Source organism: Ursus arctos, unplaced genomic scaffold (assembly GCF_023065955.2).
Source record: "Ursus arctos isolate Adak ecotype North America unplaced genomic scaffold, UrsArc2.0 scaffold_7, whole genome shotgun sequence".
Lineage (NCBI taxonomy): Eukaryota > Metazoa > Chordata > Mammalia > Carnivora > Ursidae > Ursus > Ursus arctos.
This window is the reverse complement of record NW_026623089.1, coordinates 32,573,455-32,594,407: the sequence shown is the minus strand read 5'-3', so window position 1 is coordinate 32,594,407 and position 20,953 is coordinate 32,573,455. Positions and strand designations below refer to the sequence as shown.

The window sequence follows — 20,953 nt, the reverse complement described above, 5'->3', positions numbered from 1 at the left end:
ATTCCCTCTCCCCTCAGAAAGATCTGGGCCCATTGCAAAGTGCTTTGGAATCTACCCCCAGACCCATAGGGCTTCTTTGATAAGCCTGAACAACACAAATCTCCAAAATGATCTCTGAAGTCCAGCTCGGACACTCCTAAATCAATTTTACTTAAATCGATGGATATGGGGCAACACACAGGATACCCCTGGAGGATGGCAGAAGCTGTGGAGAAGCCCTGCAGGGGTTCCAGGGGATTCTCTAGGTGGGGTTTCCCAGCCCCTCAGGCGCTTCCCCAAGAGTAGAGGGCGTGAGGCCTGGGCACGGGCCACCGCCTAGCCCAGGTGTTTCCAGCGGCATCGCCTGGCACTTCCTCGTTCCCGCGCGCCCCAGGCTCAGCGCGCAACGCCCAGCGCCGGCGCTCCTGCGGCGGGAGGGGGCCAGAGGGGAGATGTCGCAACCGCCGCCCTCCCTCTTTCCCCGCCTTGGCGCTCAGTCGCCTCCCAGATGAGCGCGCTCGCAGACGGCTGCGGGCCGCCGGGCGCCGGGCATGTCCCCTGAGTGCGCGCAGGCGGCGGGCACTGGGTCCCCGCGCAGCCTGGAGCGGGCCAACCGCACCCGCTTCCCATTCTTCTCCGACGTCAAGGGCGACCACCGGCTAGTGCTGACCGCCGTGGAGACGGTCGTGCTGGGCCTCATCTTTGCGGTGTCGCTGTTGGGCAACGTGTGCGCCTTGGTGCTGGTGGCGCGCCGACGGCGCCGCGGCAACACAGCCTGCCTGGTGCTCAACCTTTTCTGCGCGGACCTGCTCTTCACCAGCGCCATCCCGCCCGTGCTGGCCGTGCGATGGACCGAGGCCTGGCTGCTGGGCCCGGTCGCCTGCCACCTGCTCTTCTACGTGATGAGCTTGAGCGGCAGCGTCACCATCCTCACCCTGGCGGCCGTCAGCCTGGAGCGCATGGTGTGCATCGTTCGCCTGCAGCGGGGCATGCGGGGCCTGGGGCGGCGGGCGAGGGCCCTGCTGCTGGCGCTCATCTGGGGCTACTCGGCGCTGGCCGCGCTGCCCCTCTGCGTCTTCTTCCGAGTCACCCCGCAGCGGCTCTCCGGCCAGGACCAGGTGAGCGCCGGGCTGTGCGCGCCAGGCAGGTGTCTGGGGCGGGCTGTCAGGCGGGGATCCCACGGAAACGGTGACCTGGGATAATGAGTAACCAAAACAATAGAGCAAAAATAGGCGATTTGTTGCATTTAATTGTTGTGACACTGTGCCCGGTGCTCTGAAGTTTTAGCTCTTAAATTTCACTGCAGCGACGTAGGTCCGGTAAACGCCATCCATAAACTTGTAAATGGAGTCCCCCAAATGCCTGCAAAGTGCACTTTCTATATTGAGGGTAGTGAAATATGCGGGGAGCTTAGGAGCCAGCCAGATGGAACTTCGAGGATCCGGAATGGCTAATCGCATTCGTGTATATTGAAATCTGCTTTCTCCGAGGGTGCTACAGTACTCTCACTAGCACAGCCGCTTCACGTATGAGGAAGCGAGGCACACAGAGGAATGACTTGCTCAGGGCATCTCATCCTCAGTGCGAGGAGGAGCTGAGATCGTGCTCAGTATTTTCAGCGCGGGCTGGGGAAGGGTCCTGCTTTGAGAACCTGCTGGTAGAGTCAGGAGAAAGGGCATCGGAGACCCAGGGACCCCAGACCCAATGCTGCCACTAGGGGTGTCGTGATCCTGTCCCGGGGCCTCAGTTTTTCCAACTGCAAGACGGAAGGCTTAGACTAGACCACAGGATCTTGCACGGGGAGCCTTGATGATGGGTGGCTTCAGAATATCCTGGGCGCCGGAATGTTCGGCAGATTCCAGAGGCTGGCAGATGAGCTTTATTATGAGCAGTGTGTTCAGGGTTGCCATTAGGTTCTTTGTGGGGGTGAATGACCTAAAAAAAAAAAAAAAAAAAAAGGTTCTGCAGATAATTTATGACATTAGCTCGGGTCCATTCCAGTTCGGCCGTCCAGAATCACGGTGCAGAATCGCGGTCAACGTCTGTTCCTGTCGCTGTCCCACTGCGCTCTCGCAGAGTTTGTGCGCTGAGATTCAGTTAGGTCCAGGCACCTGGGGGCCGGCCTGGTGGAGGACAGTGGCCGGTGGTTCTGGCTATCATCCCAGTGTGCCAGGTTTTCTGTGCCTCGTGGGTAGGGACAGAGAAAGAACAGGAGTCTGTGCGCCCTCTACAAAGGAAAGCAGGAGTCCTGCTCTGGGCTCAGCCTCTCCAAGGGTCTGCCCTAAGCTGGTTTTCCCACCCCCTCCCTTTCTTTACAACTCACTGATTTTCTGGCCTTATCAAAACCGTCACAAGCCACAGTCCCAAAGGGAGGCCTGCTCAGTGATCAGAAGGGAGTGAGAAGGTAAGCAGGCACAGGAATGAGATGTGACCTGGGGGAAGGCTTCCTGCTACGGAAGTGCACAGAGACTGAGCAGAGGATGCCCTCCTGGGTCTGTGCTCTGGAGCATAGACACAGATGTGGGCTTCCCTGGGGGTCTCCCCAGATCAGTCTCTCATACAGGCCTTTTAATGGCGCTTGAGAAGTCTGCATCCTGTGCAAGAAGTATCTCTTGCTCTCTCTTTTTTTTCTTTTTAACAAAAATCAGACCTAAAAGTCTGTTTCCTAATAGTTTATTTTTTGCATGGAATACATTGTGGGGTTTTTGTTTGATTGTTTTGTCTTGTTTTAAGGCCTTGAATGACTAATAGGCAGGAACCATGTCAGGCCTGTGGCACTTGATCAAAGGACATGGAAGCCTGTGGCCATGCCCCCTCAAGTGGGGGCCAGGATGGCTGGGCTCAGCTGAGCTGGTGGGGTGCCATCCGCGTAGCAGACCAAGGACCCTAACCCAGTGGGCAGGCCTGTCCTCCTCAGCCCAGATGTACTTGAGAATCAAAGTGGGTCACTTACATGCTTCTAAAATAAGTGAAAGACCAGGCCTCACCCCAGACCCATTGGATCAGCTGGAGGCTAGGTTTTGCTAACAGTCTTTTGATTAAGTTATTCTCTCACGGAATAATAGTGTATCTGTATTTTTCACAGACTTCGAGGGACTCTTCCCGATTTTTTTTTCTTCCAGAAAAAAATGACACTCGGGAAATTAAAGATCAAATAGAATAGATCTTCAGGGTATCTTATGTTCCCAGACATGTACCTTGTGCCCCTCCCTTTTACAACTGTTTTAGGTACACTTAAACTTAACTGACAAATGACACTTAAAAGGGCTCTTGTCCCTTCCCAGACTAAAACTGCTTGCCTACGTGGACACAGGTGGTTGTCTGAGCCAGAAGGCCCTCGCTCCGATGGGGGAGTGTCCCTGTCTTGTCACTCTGTATCTTACCTCTGGTGGGGTGTCTGTGTGGTTGGAGCCCCCAGCAGCACTTCCAGGATGACCAGAGCTGAACTGAGAGGTGCTTCCATGGAGACTTGTGTTGTGGTGGCTTTCCCTCCGTCTCCCTTGGGGCAGGCATGCAGACCCCTCTTGTATTAACACGGAAACACTTCCTTGATCATAGAGCCTTTGGGGAGGGATTGGGCAAAGCCACTGGGAGAGCACATCAGAAGCACCTTGGAAGATTGAGGGCTAGCTGAATTGGCCGCAGGAGCCCTCCTCCCTGAAATTAGTAGAGGTGGGGCAAGGGAGCTTGTCAGGAGAAAACCAGATGGTCCTTTCGAACTCTCCAACCTCTTTGTCTTTTCCCCATTGCATGCACCTGTCGATAAGCCAAGAACAGAAAAACTGCCCTGTTCCTCAAGGGCTGTGACCTGAGCATGTAGGAAACAACTCATTTTATAGGTGTGCAAACTGAGGCTCAGGGGTGGAAGACATAAGTTGAAAACAATGAGAAACGGGGGGAAAAAGAGTGTGGCCATTTAAAAAAAAAGAGACAGAGAAGGATCTAGGCTAGACTGAACAGAGTCTCACATTTAAAATTAGCAAAAGCTTGTTTTCTTAATCCTCTATTCCAGCTTCCTGTCTGTAGATTCTGCCCGCCCCTTCCTACTTGGACACTGAATACAGAGCTTTTGGACGGGGGACACTTTCCTACCCAAACCACCGGCTGAGGGAACTCACTAACCCCAAGCACATGCTGGCCACGTCCTCTTGAGGAGCTCTGGCCAGGGAAATAGTGCCTCTCAGAGCTTTCTGCCAATCTAGTGCTCCCCAGCTCCCCAACACAGGAACACGAGTACCTTTGTCCGTTTGGGCAGTGGGCGCCCCGCAGTCCAGGGTGATCAGCCTCCTTCAAACTTCCCTGCAGGGAGGATGAAATGATAGACATGCTAAAAATGCTAGATAATTTGGTATTCAGAGTGTGGGCTTTGGAGTCCTGCGTTCTGAGTCTGCGTCCCATCTCTGCCCTTTAGGAGCTGTGTGACAGGGGCGAGCGGTCCCCATCTCTCTACCTTCCTTTCCTCATTTGCAGACTGGGCATGATGACAGTAGAGCCTTATAGGATTGCCACGGGGACTAGCGTTCAGTGAGCGGGCCAACACCTGGCACGTACACAGTTAAGCACACAGGAATTGCCAGCTATTATTAGTTTCCTTATCTTTGGTTATAAATATTTTAAACATTCTTTAAATAGTGTAATTCTGATTGCCGTAACATAATAGGTGGCCATTTTAAGAGGGTGGGCACATTCTAGCAACAGAGACATCTCAGCCAGGTCAACTCAGCCTGTTCCAACAGGATTCCTGCCTGTGTGTGCTGTGGCTCTGGCCGGGCGCTGACCCTCATCGGCAGCTTGGGGGGACTGTCCACCCGGCCAGAATGTGCTGCCTGTTCATTGCACGAACATTTACCGAGCACCCCTCCCCGCGGCCCTCACCGCGAGTCACGTGACCAAGACGGGGTCCTGTTCAAGGAGGCTCCCGTATCGACAAGGCAGATGGTCTCAGAGCCTGGCCCGGTTTGTTTCTCACAGAAACCCTCCAAATAGGTGTTCGTATGTTCATTTTCCAAAGAGGGAAATGCCTAAAGTCATGGAGCAGGGATGCAACCAGAATTTCGCTCTGTTTCTCCCCGTGCCGTTCCCCGCGAGTTCGCACTTCCTCGGGAGCCCCCCGCTTCCTGCTCTGCTGCCCCGGTTTAGTACCAGGCCGAGCGCCGCCGTGTCTCTGCTGAGTGTGAACCGGCTGAGGAGAGAAACGCAGTTCGCCTGCTTTGTTACTCTTAGAGGATGCCTTTAAGATGTGAGAAAGTTCATCTCTTGCCTTGATATGTTCTTTTTTTTCTGTTGGGAAGCTGGAGGACAAGGGGATATCCACCAGGATTCCCACTTCCTTTAAGTCATCTCGAAGTCTTCCATTTTGCTTGAATAGGCGGAACAGGGAGAATGATTTGCAAAGGGGTCCTCAGGGCTACTCCGAGAAGCATCATTAGAGAAGCTGACAGCAAACGGCTGGAATCAGGTGGCATTTCAAATAAGTCAGCCAGGGTGCAGCGGGGTCCGTGTGTGAGCAGTGCCTACAAATAGATGACCCCATCCACAGGGGAGTCTTCTTAGAAGAGAATGAGTGAGATCTCAGCTGAGGGTGAAGATGAAAGGCAGTTGGCCAGATTCGGACGTGGGGAACTGGAGGGACATTACGGGCAGAAGAAATAGCGCAGGGGTTGGCAAGACATGGTACTTGAAGGAGTGGTGGGGGCCAGCTGGAGAAGGGCCAGGTATGCCCCTTGAGGGAGTTTGGACTTACGAGGTGAGAGATGGCCTGGCCTGGGAGGGGTGTGCCAGCAAGAATGAGATACGTGTGTGCGCTGGATAGCTATTAGGGCAGAACTTAAAGGTTCCCTCTGAGTGGGGAAGGAAGAAGGAGACGGCAGAAAGCCCATACTCAGGTTGCTGGAAGCATAGGGAATGGTGACTCCATGCCCTGAGTCGGTGATGGCAGGAGGTGGAGACTTCTGGGGTGGGACATCGGAGCTTGACATGCTTCTGAGACATCCTTCGGAGATGTCGTCAGGGCACAGGGGTCAGTCTGGGGTTCAGGAGAAGACAGGGCTGGAAAAAGCAGCAGTGTCTTGGAAAAGAAGCCATGGAAATGGATGAAATTGCCCAGGAGAGGTAGAGGTTGGGATGGGGATACAAGTTACACTTAACGCCCTTGCATGTGGCCTCCTGCCTTCATCCATCCTGGTCCTGACACTGAGCTCCAGCATCCCCATTCTCCTGACTGAAGCCCATCCCTCCAAGCACAACAGGTGCAACCCCTCCGGGATGCTGCTCTCCTCTGGGACTGTGCTCGCCTGTCCCTGGTAGCTCTGGGCACTGCGGCTCGCTGCCCTGTATTGAAGTTTCTTAGCACTTCTCTCTCTCCCTGAGCACATCAGAGCCCTCTTGAGGGCAGGGGCCTCGCCTTGCCCATCCTCACAGTGGTGCAGCCACCAGGGCTCAAGTCAGTGAGTGGTTGAACAAAGCAATGAAAGGACAGTCGCTGGCTTGGCCAGCTCTGCTTTTGCAGGTCAGTAACAAAGCAGACCTAGACCTTTGGGTTTTCAAATTTCCTTTTTAAAAGCAGGAAACATTTCAAATGTGCAGAAAAAGTATAGGGACTATTATAAGACTCAAGTCTCCACCTTCCAGAGCTGACTCCTGCCGTGCTCCCTCCTAAGTCACAGTGCAGGAGAGAACACCTAGAATCAAAATAACATAAGTCAGAAGGATTTTCCCACAAAAACACAATTATAGCAGGCCAGCCCTTTGACTGTGGGCCTGGTGCCTGTAGTTAAAATTTTTAATGAGAATAAACACTGCACGTCACCAGGGATACCATATAAAGCTTTCTAAAGAGCATATAAATCCATCAGTCAGTCCACACGGGCCAGCCGCACTGTCTCTTCAGCCGTGCCCGGGGGTGCTGTGCAAAGTTCTTATCTCACTTCCTTATCACACTCCGTGACTGGCGCGAGTGCCACAAATCCAAAGGTAAAGGAGCGTCTTCATCAGAGTCATGAAATCGGGGGAACTTCCTGGATGAGTTCATTGTTTTTGTGGAAAAAAAAAATAGCTGGTTAGGTTTGCTAAACGAGCATGGTAATCCATATTTCATGTTTGATCCTCATTTCTTTTAAAAATTGACTTTTATCGCCATTTTTTCTCTTATAAAATAATATAGGCATATTCTAGAAAATTCAGATAAGCCAAAAGAACAAAAAGAACTTGAGTCGCACCTAGAAACAGACACTTAATTTTCTGGAATGTATCCTTCCAGTCTTTTGTCTACACGTATGTGTGTGTGGGGGGGGTGCACAGGTGTGTATCTGTCCATTCACACTACACATTTTCTTCAGCAGCACGGGGCTAATACATGAGGCAGAGTGTTTAGGGATCTACTTCTTTGCTCCTATTGTAGGGAGAACACCTGGCTCTATCATTATACCTTCTTCAAAATCGTGTTAAGCCTGGAGAGATTTTTTTTTTTTAAGATTTTATTTATTTATTCAACAGAGACAGAGACAGCCAGCGAGAGAGGCAACACAAGCAGGGGGAGTGGGAGAGGAAGAAGCAGGCTCATAGCGGAGGAGCCTGATGTGGGGCTCGATCCCATAACACCGGGATCACGCCCTGAGCCGAAGGCAGACGCTTAACCGCTGTGCCACCCAGGTGCCCCAAGCCTGGAGAGATTTTGGCAGACATTCTGGAGAAGGCTTCTGGAAAGAGGTGGAGGCCTTTGGGGTTTTTAAGAAACGGTTCTGGGATCTGTTTTTGTGCCCTCCCTGTACATTTTCCTATCTCAAGTATAGGAAACAGAGACCCAGGCACCTTCAGGACTGGAATCATCTCTTCTGATCATTGCTCCAGCATATTTGCTGGTCCATGTTGCCCCCCGGTGTGGTAGACTGAGGGCATGGTGGGCAGAGATCATCTCAAAATAATCACCACACTACCAATCCTCAGAAGATCCTTGAGAGACACACATTTCTTTCCAATCACCACAGCGTAGAAAGATCTAATGCACTTTGTCCCCTCAGGTATGGAGGGGATGGGGATGGAAGAACACGTTTTGGGAATTATTAGTACATTTGTGAGGCATCTAAACTACATAGGAAAAGGAAGCAACATTCTCACACCCCTTTCAAGGTACAAATATGATTGAAGCATTCTTCCCTGCTTGACCTGCCTTCAGAGTTTTCTTGGTAGGTCCCCGGATTTCCTTTATAACCACTTAGCTCTCTGGGGAAGATACGATATGATTGAAAAGAGCTACGCGTCTAGTGTCTTAGACTAATGCTTTAGGAAGATGTTTCTAAGCCTTGGTTGTCTCCTCTGTGTCATGGGAAAAATAATAATGTGTATTTCAATATGGTTGTTGTGAATGTCCCATGAGATAATGTATGTAAAGTGCTTCCTGGCATAGAATAAATGCTCAGTGAATATCAGATTTACTATTTCCTGTTCATGCTGAATAGGAAAAGAAGTGCCTATGTGTTTGCATTTTGAATTTGAGCACCCCATTATGACATACGTGATAAAAGTTCTTTGCCCCTGCTTAGCGTAGCATTCAACAAATACTGGCTGAATGAATGAACGATGCCATAAATCATACCACTACAATTGGTTCAGATGCCTTGTCCACCAAAAGTCAATGATGTGCTCTTTTTTACACAGAATGTGCTCTTGAAGGTCTGTTCTGTGTGTTCAGAAGTGTTCAGGGCAGCTCGATTTCTAAGTAGTTCTGCTCCCGCAGTCAAGCAGGCTCGGGAACTTTGTGTTTGGGAGGACAGGCAGACACACAGATCTCTTTGCATTGACCTATTTATTCTTTGGAGGAAATTGTTGCTGCAGCTCCTAGTAACTATATAATAAGGTCCCCACATGCTTCGAGGTTGGTAATTAGTGTCAAACGCTCGAAATCAGCACAACATACTGACAGCAGCAAGGTCGCAAACCAGGCCTTTCCGCCCCATGCCAGTGGTTTTCCATCTTGAAAGCTGGAGAATTGTGTGGGGCTGTTGCATGTCCCTCTGCGGGAGAGACACGTGAGGATAGAGCTTCCAAGTCCGGGCCCCAGTATTGTCTTGGAGTAAGCCGCGGCTTTCTTTGATGCAGCTTGACGCATTTTAGACATTTGCACGGCCCCTAAATGAACCCTCAGTGCCTTAACACGGTTTCTGGTGGCTTCAGCGGCCCCAGAGTGACTTCACTGCAGCCTTGCCCCTGTGCTTACGTGTTTGTGTGCGGCGTGTCACTTCCAATCTGTGTAACATTTTAGGGCTGGGCTTGTCACCTGTAAAATGAAGGACTTGGCAGAGAAGGCTCAAGGGCTCTTGGCAGCTCCGTCCAGGGAAGTGGAAAGAGCACTGGGCCTGGAGTCATGCCCGGGAACCAACTGGAGCTGTTATCAGCATGTGACCCTGAGACCCTGTTGTGTCTCCTGGAGAATGGGCATAATAGCTGTAGTTATTCTGCGGGTCAGAGAGAAATGGTTCACAGGTGTTTGCGCGGGCAGGGGAAGGGACGCGGAGCATTCATGTCTTCCTGGTTGCGTCGTGGTCACACCCCAGTGTAACAGTGTTGGATACTCTCCTACTGGGACTGCGCTAAAGGCAAATAAGAAGCCACCATGGAAATGATGTTCTCTTCCTTTTTGTAACTAGGAAATTCTGATTTGCACACTGGTTTGGCCCAACATTGCCGGAGAAATCTCCTGGGATGTGTCGTTCGCTACTTTGAACTTCTTGGTGCCAGGACTGCTCATTGTGATCAGCTACTCCAAAATCTTACAGGTATGTCTGCTTTGAGCACCACAGCTGAACTCTACTTGGGCTGGGATGTGTCGGATGGAATCAGCCTTCCAGGTCGGAAGTTACGTTAGCGTTCACGCCAGCCCAATCCTGGCTCCCTGCCCAGACCCACCCCTCTGCAACACTGAGGGGCAAGAGTTTGGTATATAAAAAAAGAAGTTATATCTTTATGACTGTTATTATTAGTTTTATTATTTCACTGCTCACTAAAGTAATACAAAGCTCATTATAAAAAAAATTAAAGACGTAGAAATGTATAAAACAGAAACCAAACATCTACTCCCATTGTTAACAGTTCAAAGTAAATTTTTCAGGTTATTTTCTTATAAATTTACCTATATACATAACTTTAATGCCGTGTGTATACATGTATATTTATAACACATATTTGACTGTATAAAATGGTCAAATATCAACCATATATCATGGTTCAACCCAATGTTTTTTTGTTTGCTTCAGAGTTGAGATAACACTATTTGTAGTTTCCTTTTTTGGCTTAACACTAGATTGCAATATCTTTCTACATTTGTTTTTATATCTCTGTCTCTTTATTTTTAATGGCTTGATGCTCTTCTGTCATACGGATGTGACATAATTTATTTTATGGGCTTCTGGGTTGAGTCCATTGTTACCCCATTACAAACAGCAATAACAGTGATGGAGAATGTACACTTCTAAAAACTTTTTATTGAAGTGTAATCTATATCCAGAAAAGCATACGCAGCATACAGGCACAGCTCACAAACTGACCACACTCCTAGAAGCTTCTCCCAGAAACAAAATGAGACACAGAACATTACCAGAAACCATCTCCCGTGACCTTCCCATTGCTACCCCACACTCCCGAGAAGGTGCTTTTCAAAAGTGCGCCGAGCCAGGAAGTGATGTCCACCTTCGAAGTGAGTACGTGCAGGGATGCAGAAAGGGCCCGCGGGCCTGGCTCCTGCCTCTTGACACAGCCTGTTCACGAGGGCTCAGGCAAATGGCGTGTGCTCGTGCTCATCTCAGAAGGGTTATTGCAAAACCTTGGGTTCTCTTGGAGGTTTACAGTTGTTGAATCTTGGTTTTGATTGCATATTAGAGGTCATCTGGCAAACGAACTTATTGAAGTGGGGCCCTGTAGGTCCTGCTTGCTAGCTGGCCACTTTTAAGGCCCTGTCTTTGTAGCTGAGAATCTGTAACCTTCTTAGATGCTCAGAACCAAAAACCAGGCCAACCTCCAGCTGGGTCTGCTAATCCTGGGTCCTGTGGGAGGTGGCCAGTCACGCTCTTCTCTAGACTCTTCCCCACGAGCTGACTTGTGACCCACTTAAGTAACACCCAGCCTGGGGCTTGTTCAAGGATGAAGCCGATTCAGGCCTGGAGTTAAGGTCTGTAACGTGTTTGTAGTGGGGGCCTGGCATGTGTAAATGCAACGTCAGAATTAGCTGTTATTACCCTAAAAGAAAAGGAGTAAGGGAAAAAGGAAGATAAACTTAGAATGAATTCTTTAAAAATTATTTAACAAATATTTATGTAGTATTGACAATGTGTCAGGAACGAATTCATTTATCCTATCAAGAATGACAGATGAGGAAACCAATGCACAGAAAGGCTAAGTCACTTGCCCAAGATCACAGAGCACACAAGCAGCCGGATCAGGACTCACACTCAGGCAGAGTCCTCACACTTTAATTCCTCAGACATTTGTTAAGGATCTGCTCTATGCAACGTGTTGGTGGGGAGTGGAGATTGGTCAAGAGTGAGCAGGTCGCATTCTTGATCCAGAAGGAGCTTTAACCCGGGAAAGGAAGGGAGAGACAGACGAAGGCGCTGCTGTTCGATGCGGTGAACTGCTGGTCCCCCGGATAGTGTGGCGCTGGGACTCAGCGTGAAAGCACGCGGCAAACTGTTGAGTGCTGCGCAGATGTCGGAAGTGAATGAGGGGAAGGAGAGAAGAACAAAGGGCTGTGAAAGGCAGACACGGAGACAAGAAAGGGGTCTTTTAATAACCTGGTTTTTGAGTCCTTGCTGTGTGGCCTTTGGCAAGATATTTATTTTCTCTGAACCTCAGCTCCCTCATCTGCAAAATGGCGATGGCTCGGACAGTGTAGGATTGTTGGGAGACAGGTCAGAGATACTGCCTGCTGGTAGCAGGGGACGAGTAAACTAGTGCTGTTGTTGTGTGTTAGGCTGGCCCTCTGACCCTTGTCTCAGAGCATGCTGGGGAAAGGTACCGTTGAGATTTTGAATAAGCCGCAGGGCCCAGATTTGGAGCAAGGCAAGAACAAGGAACAGACACTAGAGCAGGGCTGGCTGGAGCAGGCCTCCTCCCTGGGCGGTCGCACTCCTGAGTCCCCTAGAGGCAGCGAGGGCTCGGGTCCGCCCCTTTGAACTTCACCTCAGACATCTCAGTCACCTTCTGAGGGAGGATTGACTTATCCCACCCTCTTCCATCTTTTTCTCAGGCCAGGGCCCATGAGGAAACATTCCAGGAGCCCCGAGGGCCCTGATGGAGTTGGGGAAGGTGTCCTTGTATCCGTCCGCCTCTAAATTGCAAGTTGTCACTTTCCAGACCCATGGCCAGCCTTCAGTTCTTCCCCTCACAGACCCCAGGACAGCTCCTGGATGAAACAGAATATGTATCATGACTCACGGTTATGAAACGGTGCTCTGAGGGGTGACTAAAGACACCATTTAGATCCCATTGCTTCCCTCACACATCGGGCAAAACTCAAAGCCCTCACCTTAAGACCCCATGTGATCTGGCGGCCATCTCACCTCATTTCTTGCCCTCGCTTGTGTCCACATTGGCTGTGGGACTGTTCCTCACACAGCCAAGACACGGCTGCCTCAGGGCCTTTACACCTGTGATTTCCTCTCCTGGATCTCTATTCCCCCAATTTCTGTGTGGCCCACTCCCCCACTCCATAAGGTCTCTGCTCAAAAGGCTCTTCCCCAGAGACCCTTCTCACCATTCTCTAGTTGCTTATTGCCCTGATTTATTTCTCTTCAGTGCTCTTACAACCCCTGTCATATTCCGTTTTTGCGTACTTATTCGTAAAGCATCTGTTTTGCTCACTAGAACGCAAGCTCCATGAGGGCTGAGGCTTGGTTTTGTTTCCTGCTGTAGCTCCATGCCCAGCACAGAGCCTGGCTTATGCGTTGCAGACACTCAGTAAACACTCGCTGAATGAGTAAGACACAAATTTTGGGTCACATTGAAAGGGCCTACAATAAATACCTTCTCCTTTTGGATAGCAGGAAAGTCACTGAACGAAAAGGCCTAAGACCCAGATTTCAGTCCAAGCTTTATTACTGTGTGACCTTAGGCAAGTCATTTAACTACTGTGGGCCTCAGTTTTTCTGGAGCTAGGTAGACCTCGATGGATTGTTTGATGCACTAAAATGAGAGTGTAGATATGATAATATTTCGAACAGGCTGCTAGACTTTAATTGGAAAGAAATCTAGCATTGTGATTTTGAAAATCATGCTAATGAAAATATAAGACTTTAAAAAAGTTACTTTCCACCCCACGAGCCAAACTAACTACCGCTCATTTCCTGGGAGGACTGTGATGTTTGTCCTCACTTTGGACCCGTGGGTTTGCCAGGCGGGTAACTTGGAAGCAGGCAAGCTGCCAGGTGGATGGAGTGTCTGCATGGACCCTCATAGCTTGCGTCTCTCTCCCACTGAAGGTACTCACAACTCAGAGACACTGGATCAGCTTTTCAGCGGAATTCTTCTGTCAAGAGAATAACTCTTTAAAATGAATTGAACATCAGTGTTAATCAGCTATTTTCATAGAGACACAACCAGCAACTCCTCTGAAGCCATAAGACACATAACTCCACCTGTCACCCCTTCCCCTTCTTTCACCTGTCAGTACTGCCTCTGACTCAGTTTCCATGTATGGGCCTGAGAAGTGCCTCTTTAAAATCACCTTGATCTTGGATTCCTCTGAAGCAGCATCTCCCCTAAAGCACTCTCTAGAACTCCATGGGCTGTTAGATGTTAAAAAGGGGTCCATGATCACATGAGTTTGGGAAATGCTGATTAATCCGTGTTAAGTGGGTTTCTTCACTGCAGGGCTTCTGAGAGGCTTCATTACACTAACGTCCTTTGAGGGTCTCCAACGCAGCAACAGAGGAGGCAGCACTGCTAGGTCTGACCGCAGACCCCCTTTTCCCCCGCAGAGCATCTCTTTGCACTGGTGTTCCGTGGATCTCCTTTGGGGAACACTGCTCTAACGTCCCTGCCCCGGGTGCCGGTTCTGCCCGATGCAAGGACGGACAGCAGGCCTCAGCTGGGCTCTTTGCTTCCAGAGCTGCTCCACGAGCTCGGGGCGGGGGCCTTATTCACTGTTCTGCCTTCCCTGCTTCCTCTTTCCTCATGACTTCAGCACGCTATACGTCGTCAGTGGAGTTTTCCGATCAATACTTTCCCAGGGTACTCGTCTCCCAGTCACTCCCAAGTGCCTTCAATGAGGCTGTCCCTGCTAGCTGTCAGGACTTGGTTTCCATCGTCACCCAGCAACCACTGCCATGGCAAGAAGCTTCTACCCCGTGCCAGCTTGTAGATTTCTGGCTCCCCTCCTCGTTCTCCATGTACATGCTAGAATGGAGAGCAGGTGGGCAGGGCTCCCTTCTTTCTTGCTGACTATCCAGCACCTGTCAGAGTATGTGGCACACGGTAGGGGGTCAGTAAGTGTTTGCCGATGCGAGAGTGAGGGTCTAGTTTGAAGTTGGAAAACCCTCCCTTATCTCAGCGTGCACCTGAGAAACGAACTCCGTTTCAGCTAAACATGAACGTGTTAGGTAGTGAACACGCAGCCTCCTCTCCACGTCTGGCCCTCATTCCCCAGCTTCGGGGCCTGCTGGCTGGCAATGGAGCGGGAGGTGGGCCCTCTGGAAGCTGCTGATGGACCAAGCAGCCCCCAAGGGAGAGCCAACCCCTAGGGCCCGAGCTATGTCAGTGGGGACCCACCTCTCCCTGTACCCACCAGTTGGCAACCACGGTGTGGAGGCACGGAGTGGCAAGGGTGTGAGGTGGAGAGATGTTTCCCCTGGGCCTTCGGACACTCACACGGGTGTTAAGTCCGTGCCTCTCAAAAGGACAGTTTACAAAGTGACTCTTTTCAAAGAACTGGGAGAAAATCCCAAATCTGTTGTCCTGAATTAGTAGTCCCCTTAGAGTCAGCAAGGACCACCTGGGAGTTTGTGAGAAGTACAGTTTTCTGGGCCTGCTCAGAGCCACAAAAGCGCGTATCTGACGGTGGGCCCAGGCACTCGCCTGGTGACTCCGACATGGGGGCCACGGATCACACTCCTGGGAGCTCCATCCTCTCTGCCCGTAGCCCCACAGTGAAGAGCTCAGACACCTGCCCCTGAGATGTGCTTCCCCCCACCCTGGACCATGAGCCCTGAGCACATTACCTCACCTCTCAGAGCCTCCATCTCTTGTCCCCAACACGGGGCAATGACAGAACCTACCCCAAAGGCCTGTTTAAAGGATTAAAGTTAACCCTCAAGTTAGTCGAGCATTGAATTTCTCCTAAAACACATGAAGCATTCTGCACCATGACAGAGACATTTTAAAGCCTGGGTAAAATTAACTAGTCTCGTCATCTAACGTGGGGAGGGGAGCAGCAAGGAGCCACACTGGATTATAATGAGCCCATTTTCTTCTCACTCCCTGAAAGTCGTGGGAATCATGGGCAGAGGAAATGGCAGCATCAGTCAGTGCTAAAAACAGACCCAGCCACTTATCCACTCGGACCATGAGTCAGCCCATTTCTCTGTCTGCTCACAGTCACTGTCAGGCACTTGCTAGAGCCCCGGCCCACAGAAGCCATAGGGCTGCCCAGCCCCCAGGGAGCCTGCAGTCTGCTGGAGGTCAGAGGTAGCCATGACGCATCAGCATTGACCACGTGGCTGGCCACGTGGCAAGGGCCACATGAGTACCGAAACAAAGCGCTGCGGGATGCCACGTGGGAGATGAACCAAGAAACCTTCTCGATGTTGCTGGCATTAGAGCTTGGAGTCATAGGTCAGGCAGAAGGATTTCCATTGGTGGAAATAGTAGAGGGTAGGAAGGAACTAGTTTAAGATTAAGAGCGTGGGCTGGAGTCAGACTGCCTAGGTTTGAAGCCCAGCTTTGTGACTGCTTAGCTGGGTACTGTTGGGCAACTTCCTCAACCTCTTTGAGCTTCAGTTTTCTCATCTGTAAAATGGAGATCATCAAATTAGATCTGTCACAGAATTGTTGGGAGAATGTAAAGAGAAAAGCCAAGTGATATGTACAGGGCCTGGCACGTGCTCAATAAATAGGAATTTACATCAACATCACTCAAAAAATAAGTGTAAGACACTGTATGAAGGACTCTAGCCCTCTTTGCAGGGCAGTGTGGACAGCACAAACAATGAGGCTGCTGTTGGAATCGTCTCTTAGGTGCCCACCCCTGTGAGGGGACTGTCCCCTCTGTTGGTCATGGTGTCTGATCTCCATGTAGCTGGTAGTGGTGCCAACAGAGCCCACCGATTGGGGGATCATTCCCAAACGGCCCACACCCCAGGCATCGTGGGCCCTTCCCAGACCAGCTTCGTTTTCAGGCTGAGTCCTGGCAGCCCCAGTCCTAGCAATTGAGCAGCTCCAGTCTCCACCGCCTTCCATCGCCCCCACCTCAGGGGCCTGTGGCAAGACTAGGATCCGTTTCAATTGCTCCTGTAAAGGAAAGGAACCAAGTGTGGGGGTTCAGGGCTCCCTTTCTGCCCAGACTGGCCACACCCTTGTGCCATCTCCCACTGCCCCCTCTGCCACCCAAGAACCTGGAGGGGAGGGGAAACGGACAAGTGTGCGTGCTGCCACTTCAACCAGTACCCCTCCCCTTAAAAAAGGTGAAATAAATACAATTCCCATCAGTAGGGCCCTGGATAAATTCCGGGACAGCCCTACTGTGGAGCCTCTGCCACCACGGACAAGATAACAAGAACGAGGTGTCTTCTGTCTGGGCTGGCGTGCAGCGAGCACCGGTATCCACTGCTAAGTGAAGACAAAGAAGGGGAAGCATGGGGTGCATGGTGTGGTCCCATGTGTGTGCAGAGCCAACGTGCAGAACCTGTGTTCCCACGGCCGGGCACGCGTGTGATAGCAGAGCATTCCCACAAGGACATACGGGCCCCTGGTCCCCGCTCTCATCCGGGGAGTGGAAATGGAGGGTACAGGAGGCCACAGGCCTTGTATCTTGAATTTGATCTGCTTCCGTATCATACTGGTTGAGTTTGTACCTTGAACACATGCCGCTTTTATACAGTTAGTTACTTACGTCTTTCAAAAAAAGAAATACTTGGGAAGATGTGTGGCTTAGTCGGTTTGTGCTGCCGCCACAACATGCCACAGACTGGGTGGCTTCTAAACGACAGAAGGGTATTTGTCACAGTTGTGGCGGCTGGAAGTTGAAGGCAAGGGTGCCCTGCTCCAGGCTGCAGACTGCCCACTTCTCGCCGTCTTCATGTGGTGGAAGGGCCAAGGGAGCTTCCCGAACGGCACTGCTCATGAGGGCTTGGTCCCCATAACCTGATCTCCTCCCAAAGACCCCACCTCCTAATGCCGCATCCTTGAGGGTGCCGTAACATTCCGCCATATGAACGCGGACCCTAGCCACGGGCGTCTGTTCACAGATTTCTCTTCTAGACCATCCAATTCAGCCTTTTCACTTCTGCATCAACTGTGTTACAATTTGGACGATTTTCTGCCTTATTTCCAGGGGGTCAGCCAGGTGCCCCATTTCCACAGAGCATTCTAAGTGTAGGCAGCTGTCAGGCCACTGAGACAGGTGCTCTGCACACCAAGTTCCGAAGCCGAATTGTCCCAGGGCAGCAGGGATGGCAGATTCCAATGCTGGAAGCTTTGCTCCTCCTAAGTCAGAACCCCCACCGTCCTGCCGTGAACTGTGGCTCTGGCTCTGCTTTGTGTTCCCGCAGATCACCAAGGCGTCAAGGAAGAGGCTCACGGTGAACCAGGCCTACTCGGAGAACCACCACATCCGCGTGTCCCAGCAGGACTTCCGGCTCTTCCGGACCCTCTTTCTGCTCATGATCTCCTTCTTCATCATGTGGAGCCCCATCATCATCACCATCCTCCTCATCTTGATCCAGAACTTTAAGCAAGACCTGGTCATCTGGCCATCCCTCTTCTTCTGGGTGGTGGCCTTCACGTTCGCCAACTCAGCCCTGAACCCCATTCTCTATAACATGTCACTGTTTAGGAATGAATGGAGGAGAATTTTTCACTGTTTCTTCTTCCCGGAAAAGGGAGCGATGTTTACAGATACGTCTGTCAGAAGAAATGATCTGTCTATTATTTCCAACTAATTAAATTTTCTCTGTAGGCAGAATTTTTCACCCTCTGGAAGGCCATGATATGTTTTCAAGGGGAGTTAATTTCCAGGACCACCACATCAGTGTAGCCTGCTTTAAGAAAATGTAACCTATGCAAACACACATGTATGCACCAGTCAATCAAGGGGTGACCATTCCGTACAGCAATTTTACCCTTTACAAAGGGTTTTGCTATGGGATCCTTTTAAATATGAACTTTTTTCAGTATGTTTGTAATATGATTGAGTTTAATAAATTTTTATTTATAACTGTTCAGCAATCACATCTCTTACATGTAAAGCCACACCATGCTGGTTTCTAGAATGAGTCTTGGAAATGAATCCAGGACCCAGATTTCTCCTTGAAGGGTCACAGCCATTCTAGGTACCACCCCACCCCCACCCCCCGCCCTGGACTTGCAAGGCCTCAATACCATTCACTAATGTCAAGAACACTTGAGGAATTTCTAAGGAATAATTAAAGGCGACTTTAGTTTTTCTCTTATAAGAAATGCCATGGACCCCTTTAGGAGAAGCCATGTTATGAAATCAGAGAGGAGATAGGATGATTCAAAACATCGAAAGTGAGAACACAAGAGATTCCCTCCACTAATCCACCTGTCAGGTCCTTCTTAAGCACATGCTATGGCCAGACAGCCACAGCCCCTACCCTCATGGAGCTTATGTACCTTCTATTCGGGGGGGAGAAGCACTAAACAGAAATCAGTAGATAATATAAATAGAAGTCAGTAGAGAGTGGAGTGTCATCATGAAGAAATAGGACGGTCATGGCAATTTGGATGGGGTGGGGAGGGGTCTAGGAAGACCTCTCTGGGGGATGATATTTGGGCCAAAAGGGAAACTACAAGAAAGAGCCAACCATCTGAATCCAGGGGAGCAGAGCTTTGCAGATCTTGCAGACGCTGGCCCTGGTGCAAAGGGGCTGTATACCCTAAGTCTGGTGTCGGCGAAGCCAACTATCGACTGAGCTTCCTCCACGCTACAAACTGTCCTTGATGCCGGGACAGAGGGGTGCCCCGCCGGAGCCAACTGAAACCAGAGAAGGTACAAGGCTGGACTGTGTAGGGTCTGGGACGCCACAAAGGAGTTTACTCTGTTCATTGGGCAACCACTGGAGGTTTGCGATTGGAGACTGATGTGACCTAGTATGTGTCCTTAAATGTGACTCTGGCTGCTGTGCAGAGACAAGACCGGTTAGGCGGCTGCTGAAGCAGGACAAGAGGGAAGTCAGAGGGGGGTGGCCTTAGGAGGAGGTTCTGAGAAACGATCTTGGAACTACTTTGGGAAGGCAGAGCAAGCATGATTTACTGATGGACAGGATGTAGAACATGGGGGAAAGAGAAGATTCGAGGGGGACTCTTGACAGTGGTTGGATGGCGGGGCAGGACACAAAAATGGGAACGACTGGGAGAATGGCAGGTGGGAGAACCAAGAGTTTTGTTTGGAGCATATAAGTTTGAAATCCCAGTGAGATCCTAATGGAAAGTAGGCAGCTAGATGCAGGGATATAGGACTTGGGCCCAAAGATACAATGCTAGGAGTCATCAGGTAGTGTTTACAGCTGTGTGGTTTTATGAAATACCCCTGGGACAAAGAGATGGGGAGAAGAAACCAGAGCCAAAGAGAACCTGTCACTTGGAGGATGGACAATGACTGGAACGTGCAGCAGCTTGGGGGCCTGGCACATAGTAGGGGCTCAATGAATCTTCATTGCAGAGTAAATCAGCGCCCTCATTGCCATTACTCACCAGGTTTCTTGAATAGCTTGCTTCCGAAGTAAGATTTATGGGGATCACAAGCTTGAGAACAAGAGGACAGGGATCTTGTTCATCTTTAGTTACTAGATTTGGTAAATGAAAGCTGTTTTGTGAGGTGATGTGTGGCTATGTGAAGGGCGTCTGGGATCATCACACTGAGGCTGAAGAGTCTGGCTCCGACAGCCTGCTGTCAGGCATGAATGACGGGCAGAGCTTTCCCATATCCGGCTGCCTGTCTCCCCCCCTTGCTGCTGGGAGAACAAAACACATCAAAGCGAAGGACCAGGGGGCCCTGGCTTCTTGATACGCCAGCTCCAAGGCAGCGATCTCTACACACACGCGCCCTTCCCCCCTTCCCCACACATTTCACAGATGTCAGTCTGGCATCATGGCCAGGGTTGCACAGCTCCAAAGTGCTCTCACGGAATCCTCACGGCACCCCATCAGGCAGGTACTGTTTCCCCATAGTTCACAAGAGTGAGGTTCAGAGAAGCCACCTGAGCAGCTCCAATTCACACAAGTAGTATGTATCTGAGCTCGATTCTGGCTTAAAACCAAGACACTGGTACCAAAGCCTTGATGCTTTTTCCAGATAAAAACCTGAGGCTCCCGGGAGCTCCTGGGCAATGAAGGTAAATGGCTCTGCATGCGGTGACGCACCGAGTTCATGGGTGCCGCTGATGGCACTGATGGTGTTCCTCTCTAGCCCCACCACTTCTATTCCCAGCTAGCTCTTTTCCCACACTCCAGTGGGAGGCACCATGATGTTCTCGTGGATCTGGTTTCCAGGGCCCCATCTCCTGACTCCCCCAGGGAAGTCCCCAGCCACCTCTCCCTCAACATTTTGGCCACACCTGAATTAACAAGTATATTAAGAGCTAGAGGCCATGAAGGGCTGGGGGTGAGCCCACCATCCCACCTTCTTCATGGACCTAGGGTCAACTGGGGCCTTGAGCCCGCTGGCCTGGCCTAGCCAACACTCACCTCCCCTTTTAGCCTCCAGTGCCTTGGCCAAGCTTGTAGTTGAGACTTTTCTCAGTTAATGGGG

At 50.6% G+C, this 20,953-nt stretch overlaps 1 protein-coding gene across 1 annotated transcript; it reads left to right on the top strand.

Annotated features, from left to right (window-relative positions):
- Positions 1–467: 467 nt before the first annotated feature.
- On the top strand, positions 468–18,405 carry FFAR4 (free fatty acid receptor 4). The gene is made up of 3 exons (XM_026481672.4): positions 468–1,097; positions 9,624–9,752; positions 17,733–18,405. Exons 1-3 carry the CDS (start codon positions 531–533, stop codon positions 18,120–18,122), a joined length of 1,086 nt encoding a protein of 361 aa, XP_026337457.2. The 5' UTR covers positions 468–530; the 3' UTR covers positions 18,123–18,405.
- The last annotated feature ends 2,548 nt before the right edge of the window (positions 18,406–20,953 follow it).

Excerpts from the sequence above, each read along its gene's own strand:
- FFAR4 (XM_026481672.4), top strand. The coding sequence starts at position 531 with ATGTCCCCTGAGTGCGCGCAGGCGGCGGGCACTGGGTCCCCGCGCAGC. Across the intron at positions 1,098-9,623 it reads GGCTCTCCGGCCAGGACCAG|GAAATTCTGATTTGCACACT; the intron begins GTGAGCGCCGGG and ends TTTTGTAACTAG. Across the intron at positions 9,753-17,732 it reads GCTACTCCAAAATCTTACAG|ATCACCAAGGCGTCAAGGAA; the intron begins GTATGTCTGCTT and ends GTGTTCCCGCAG.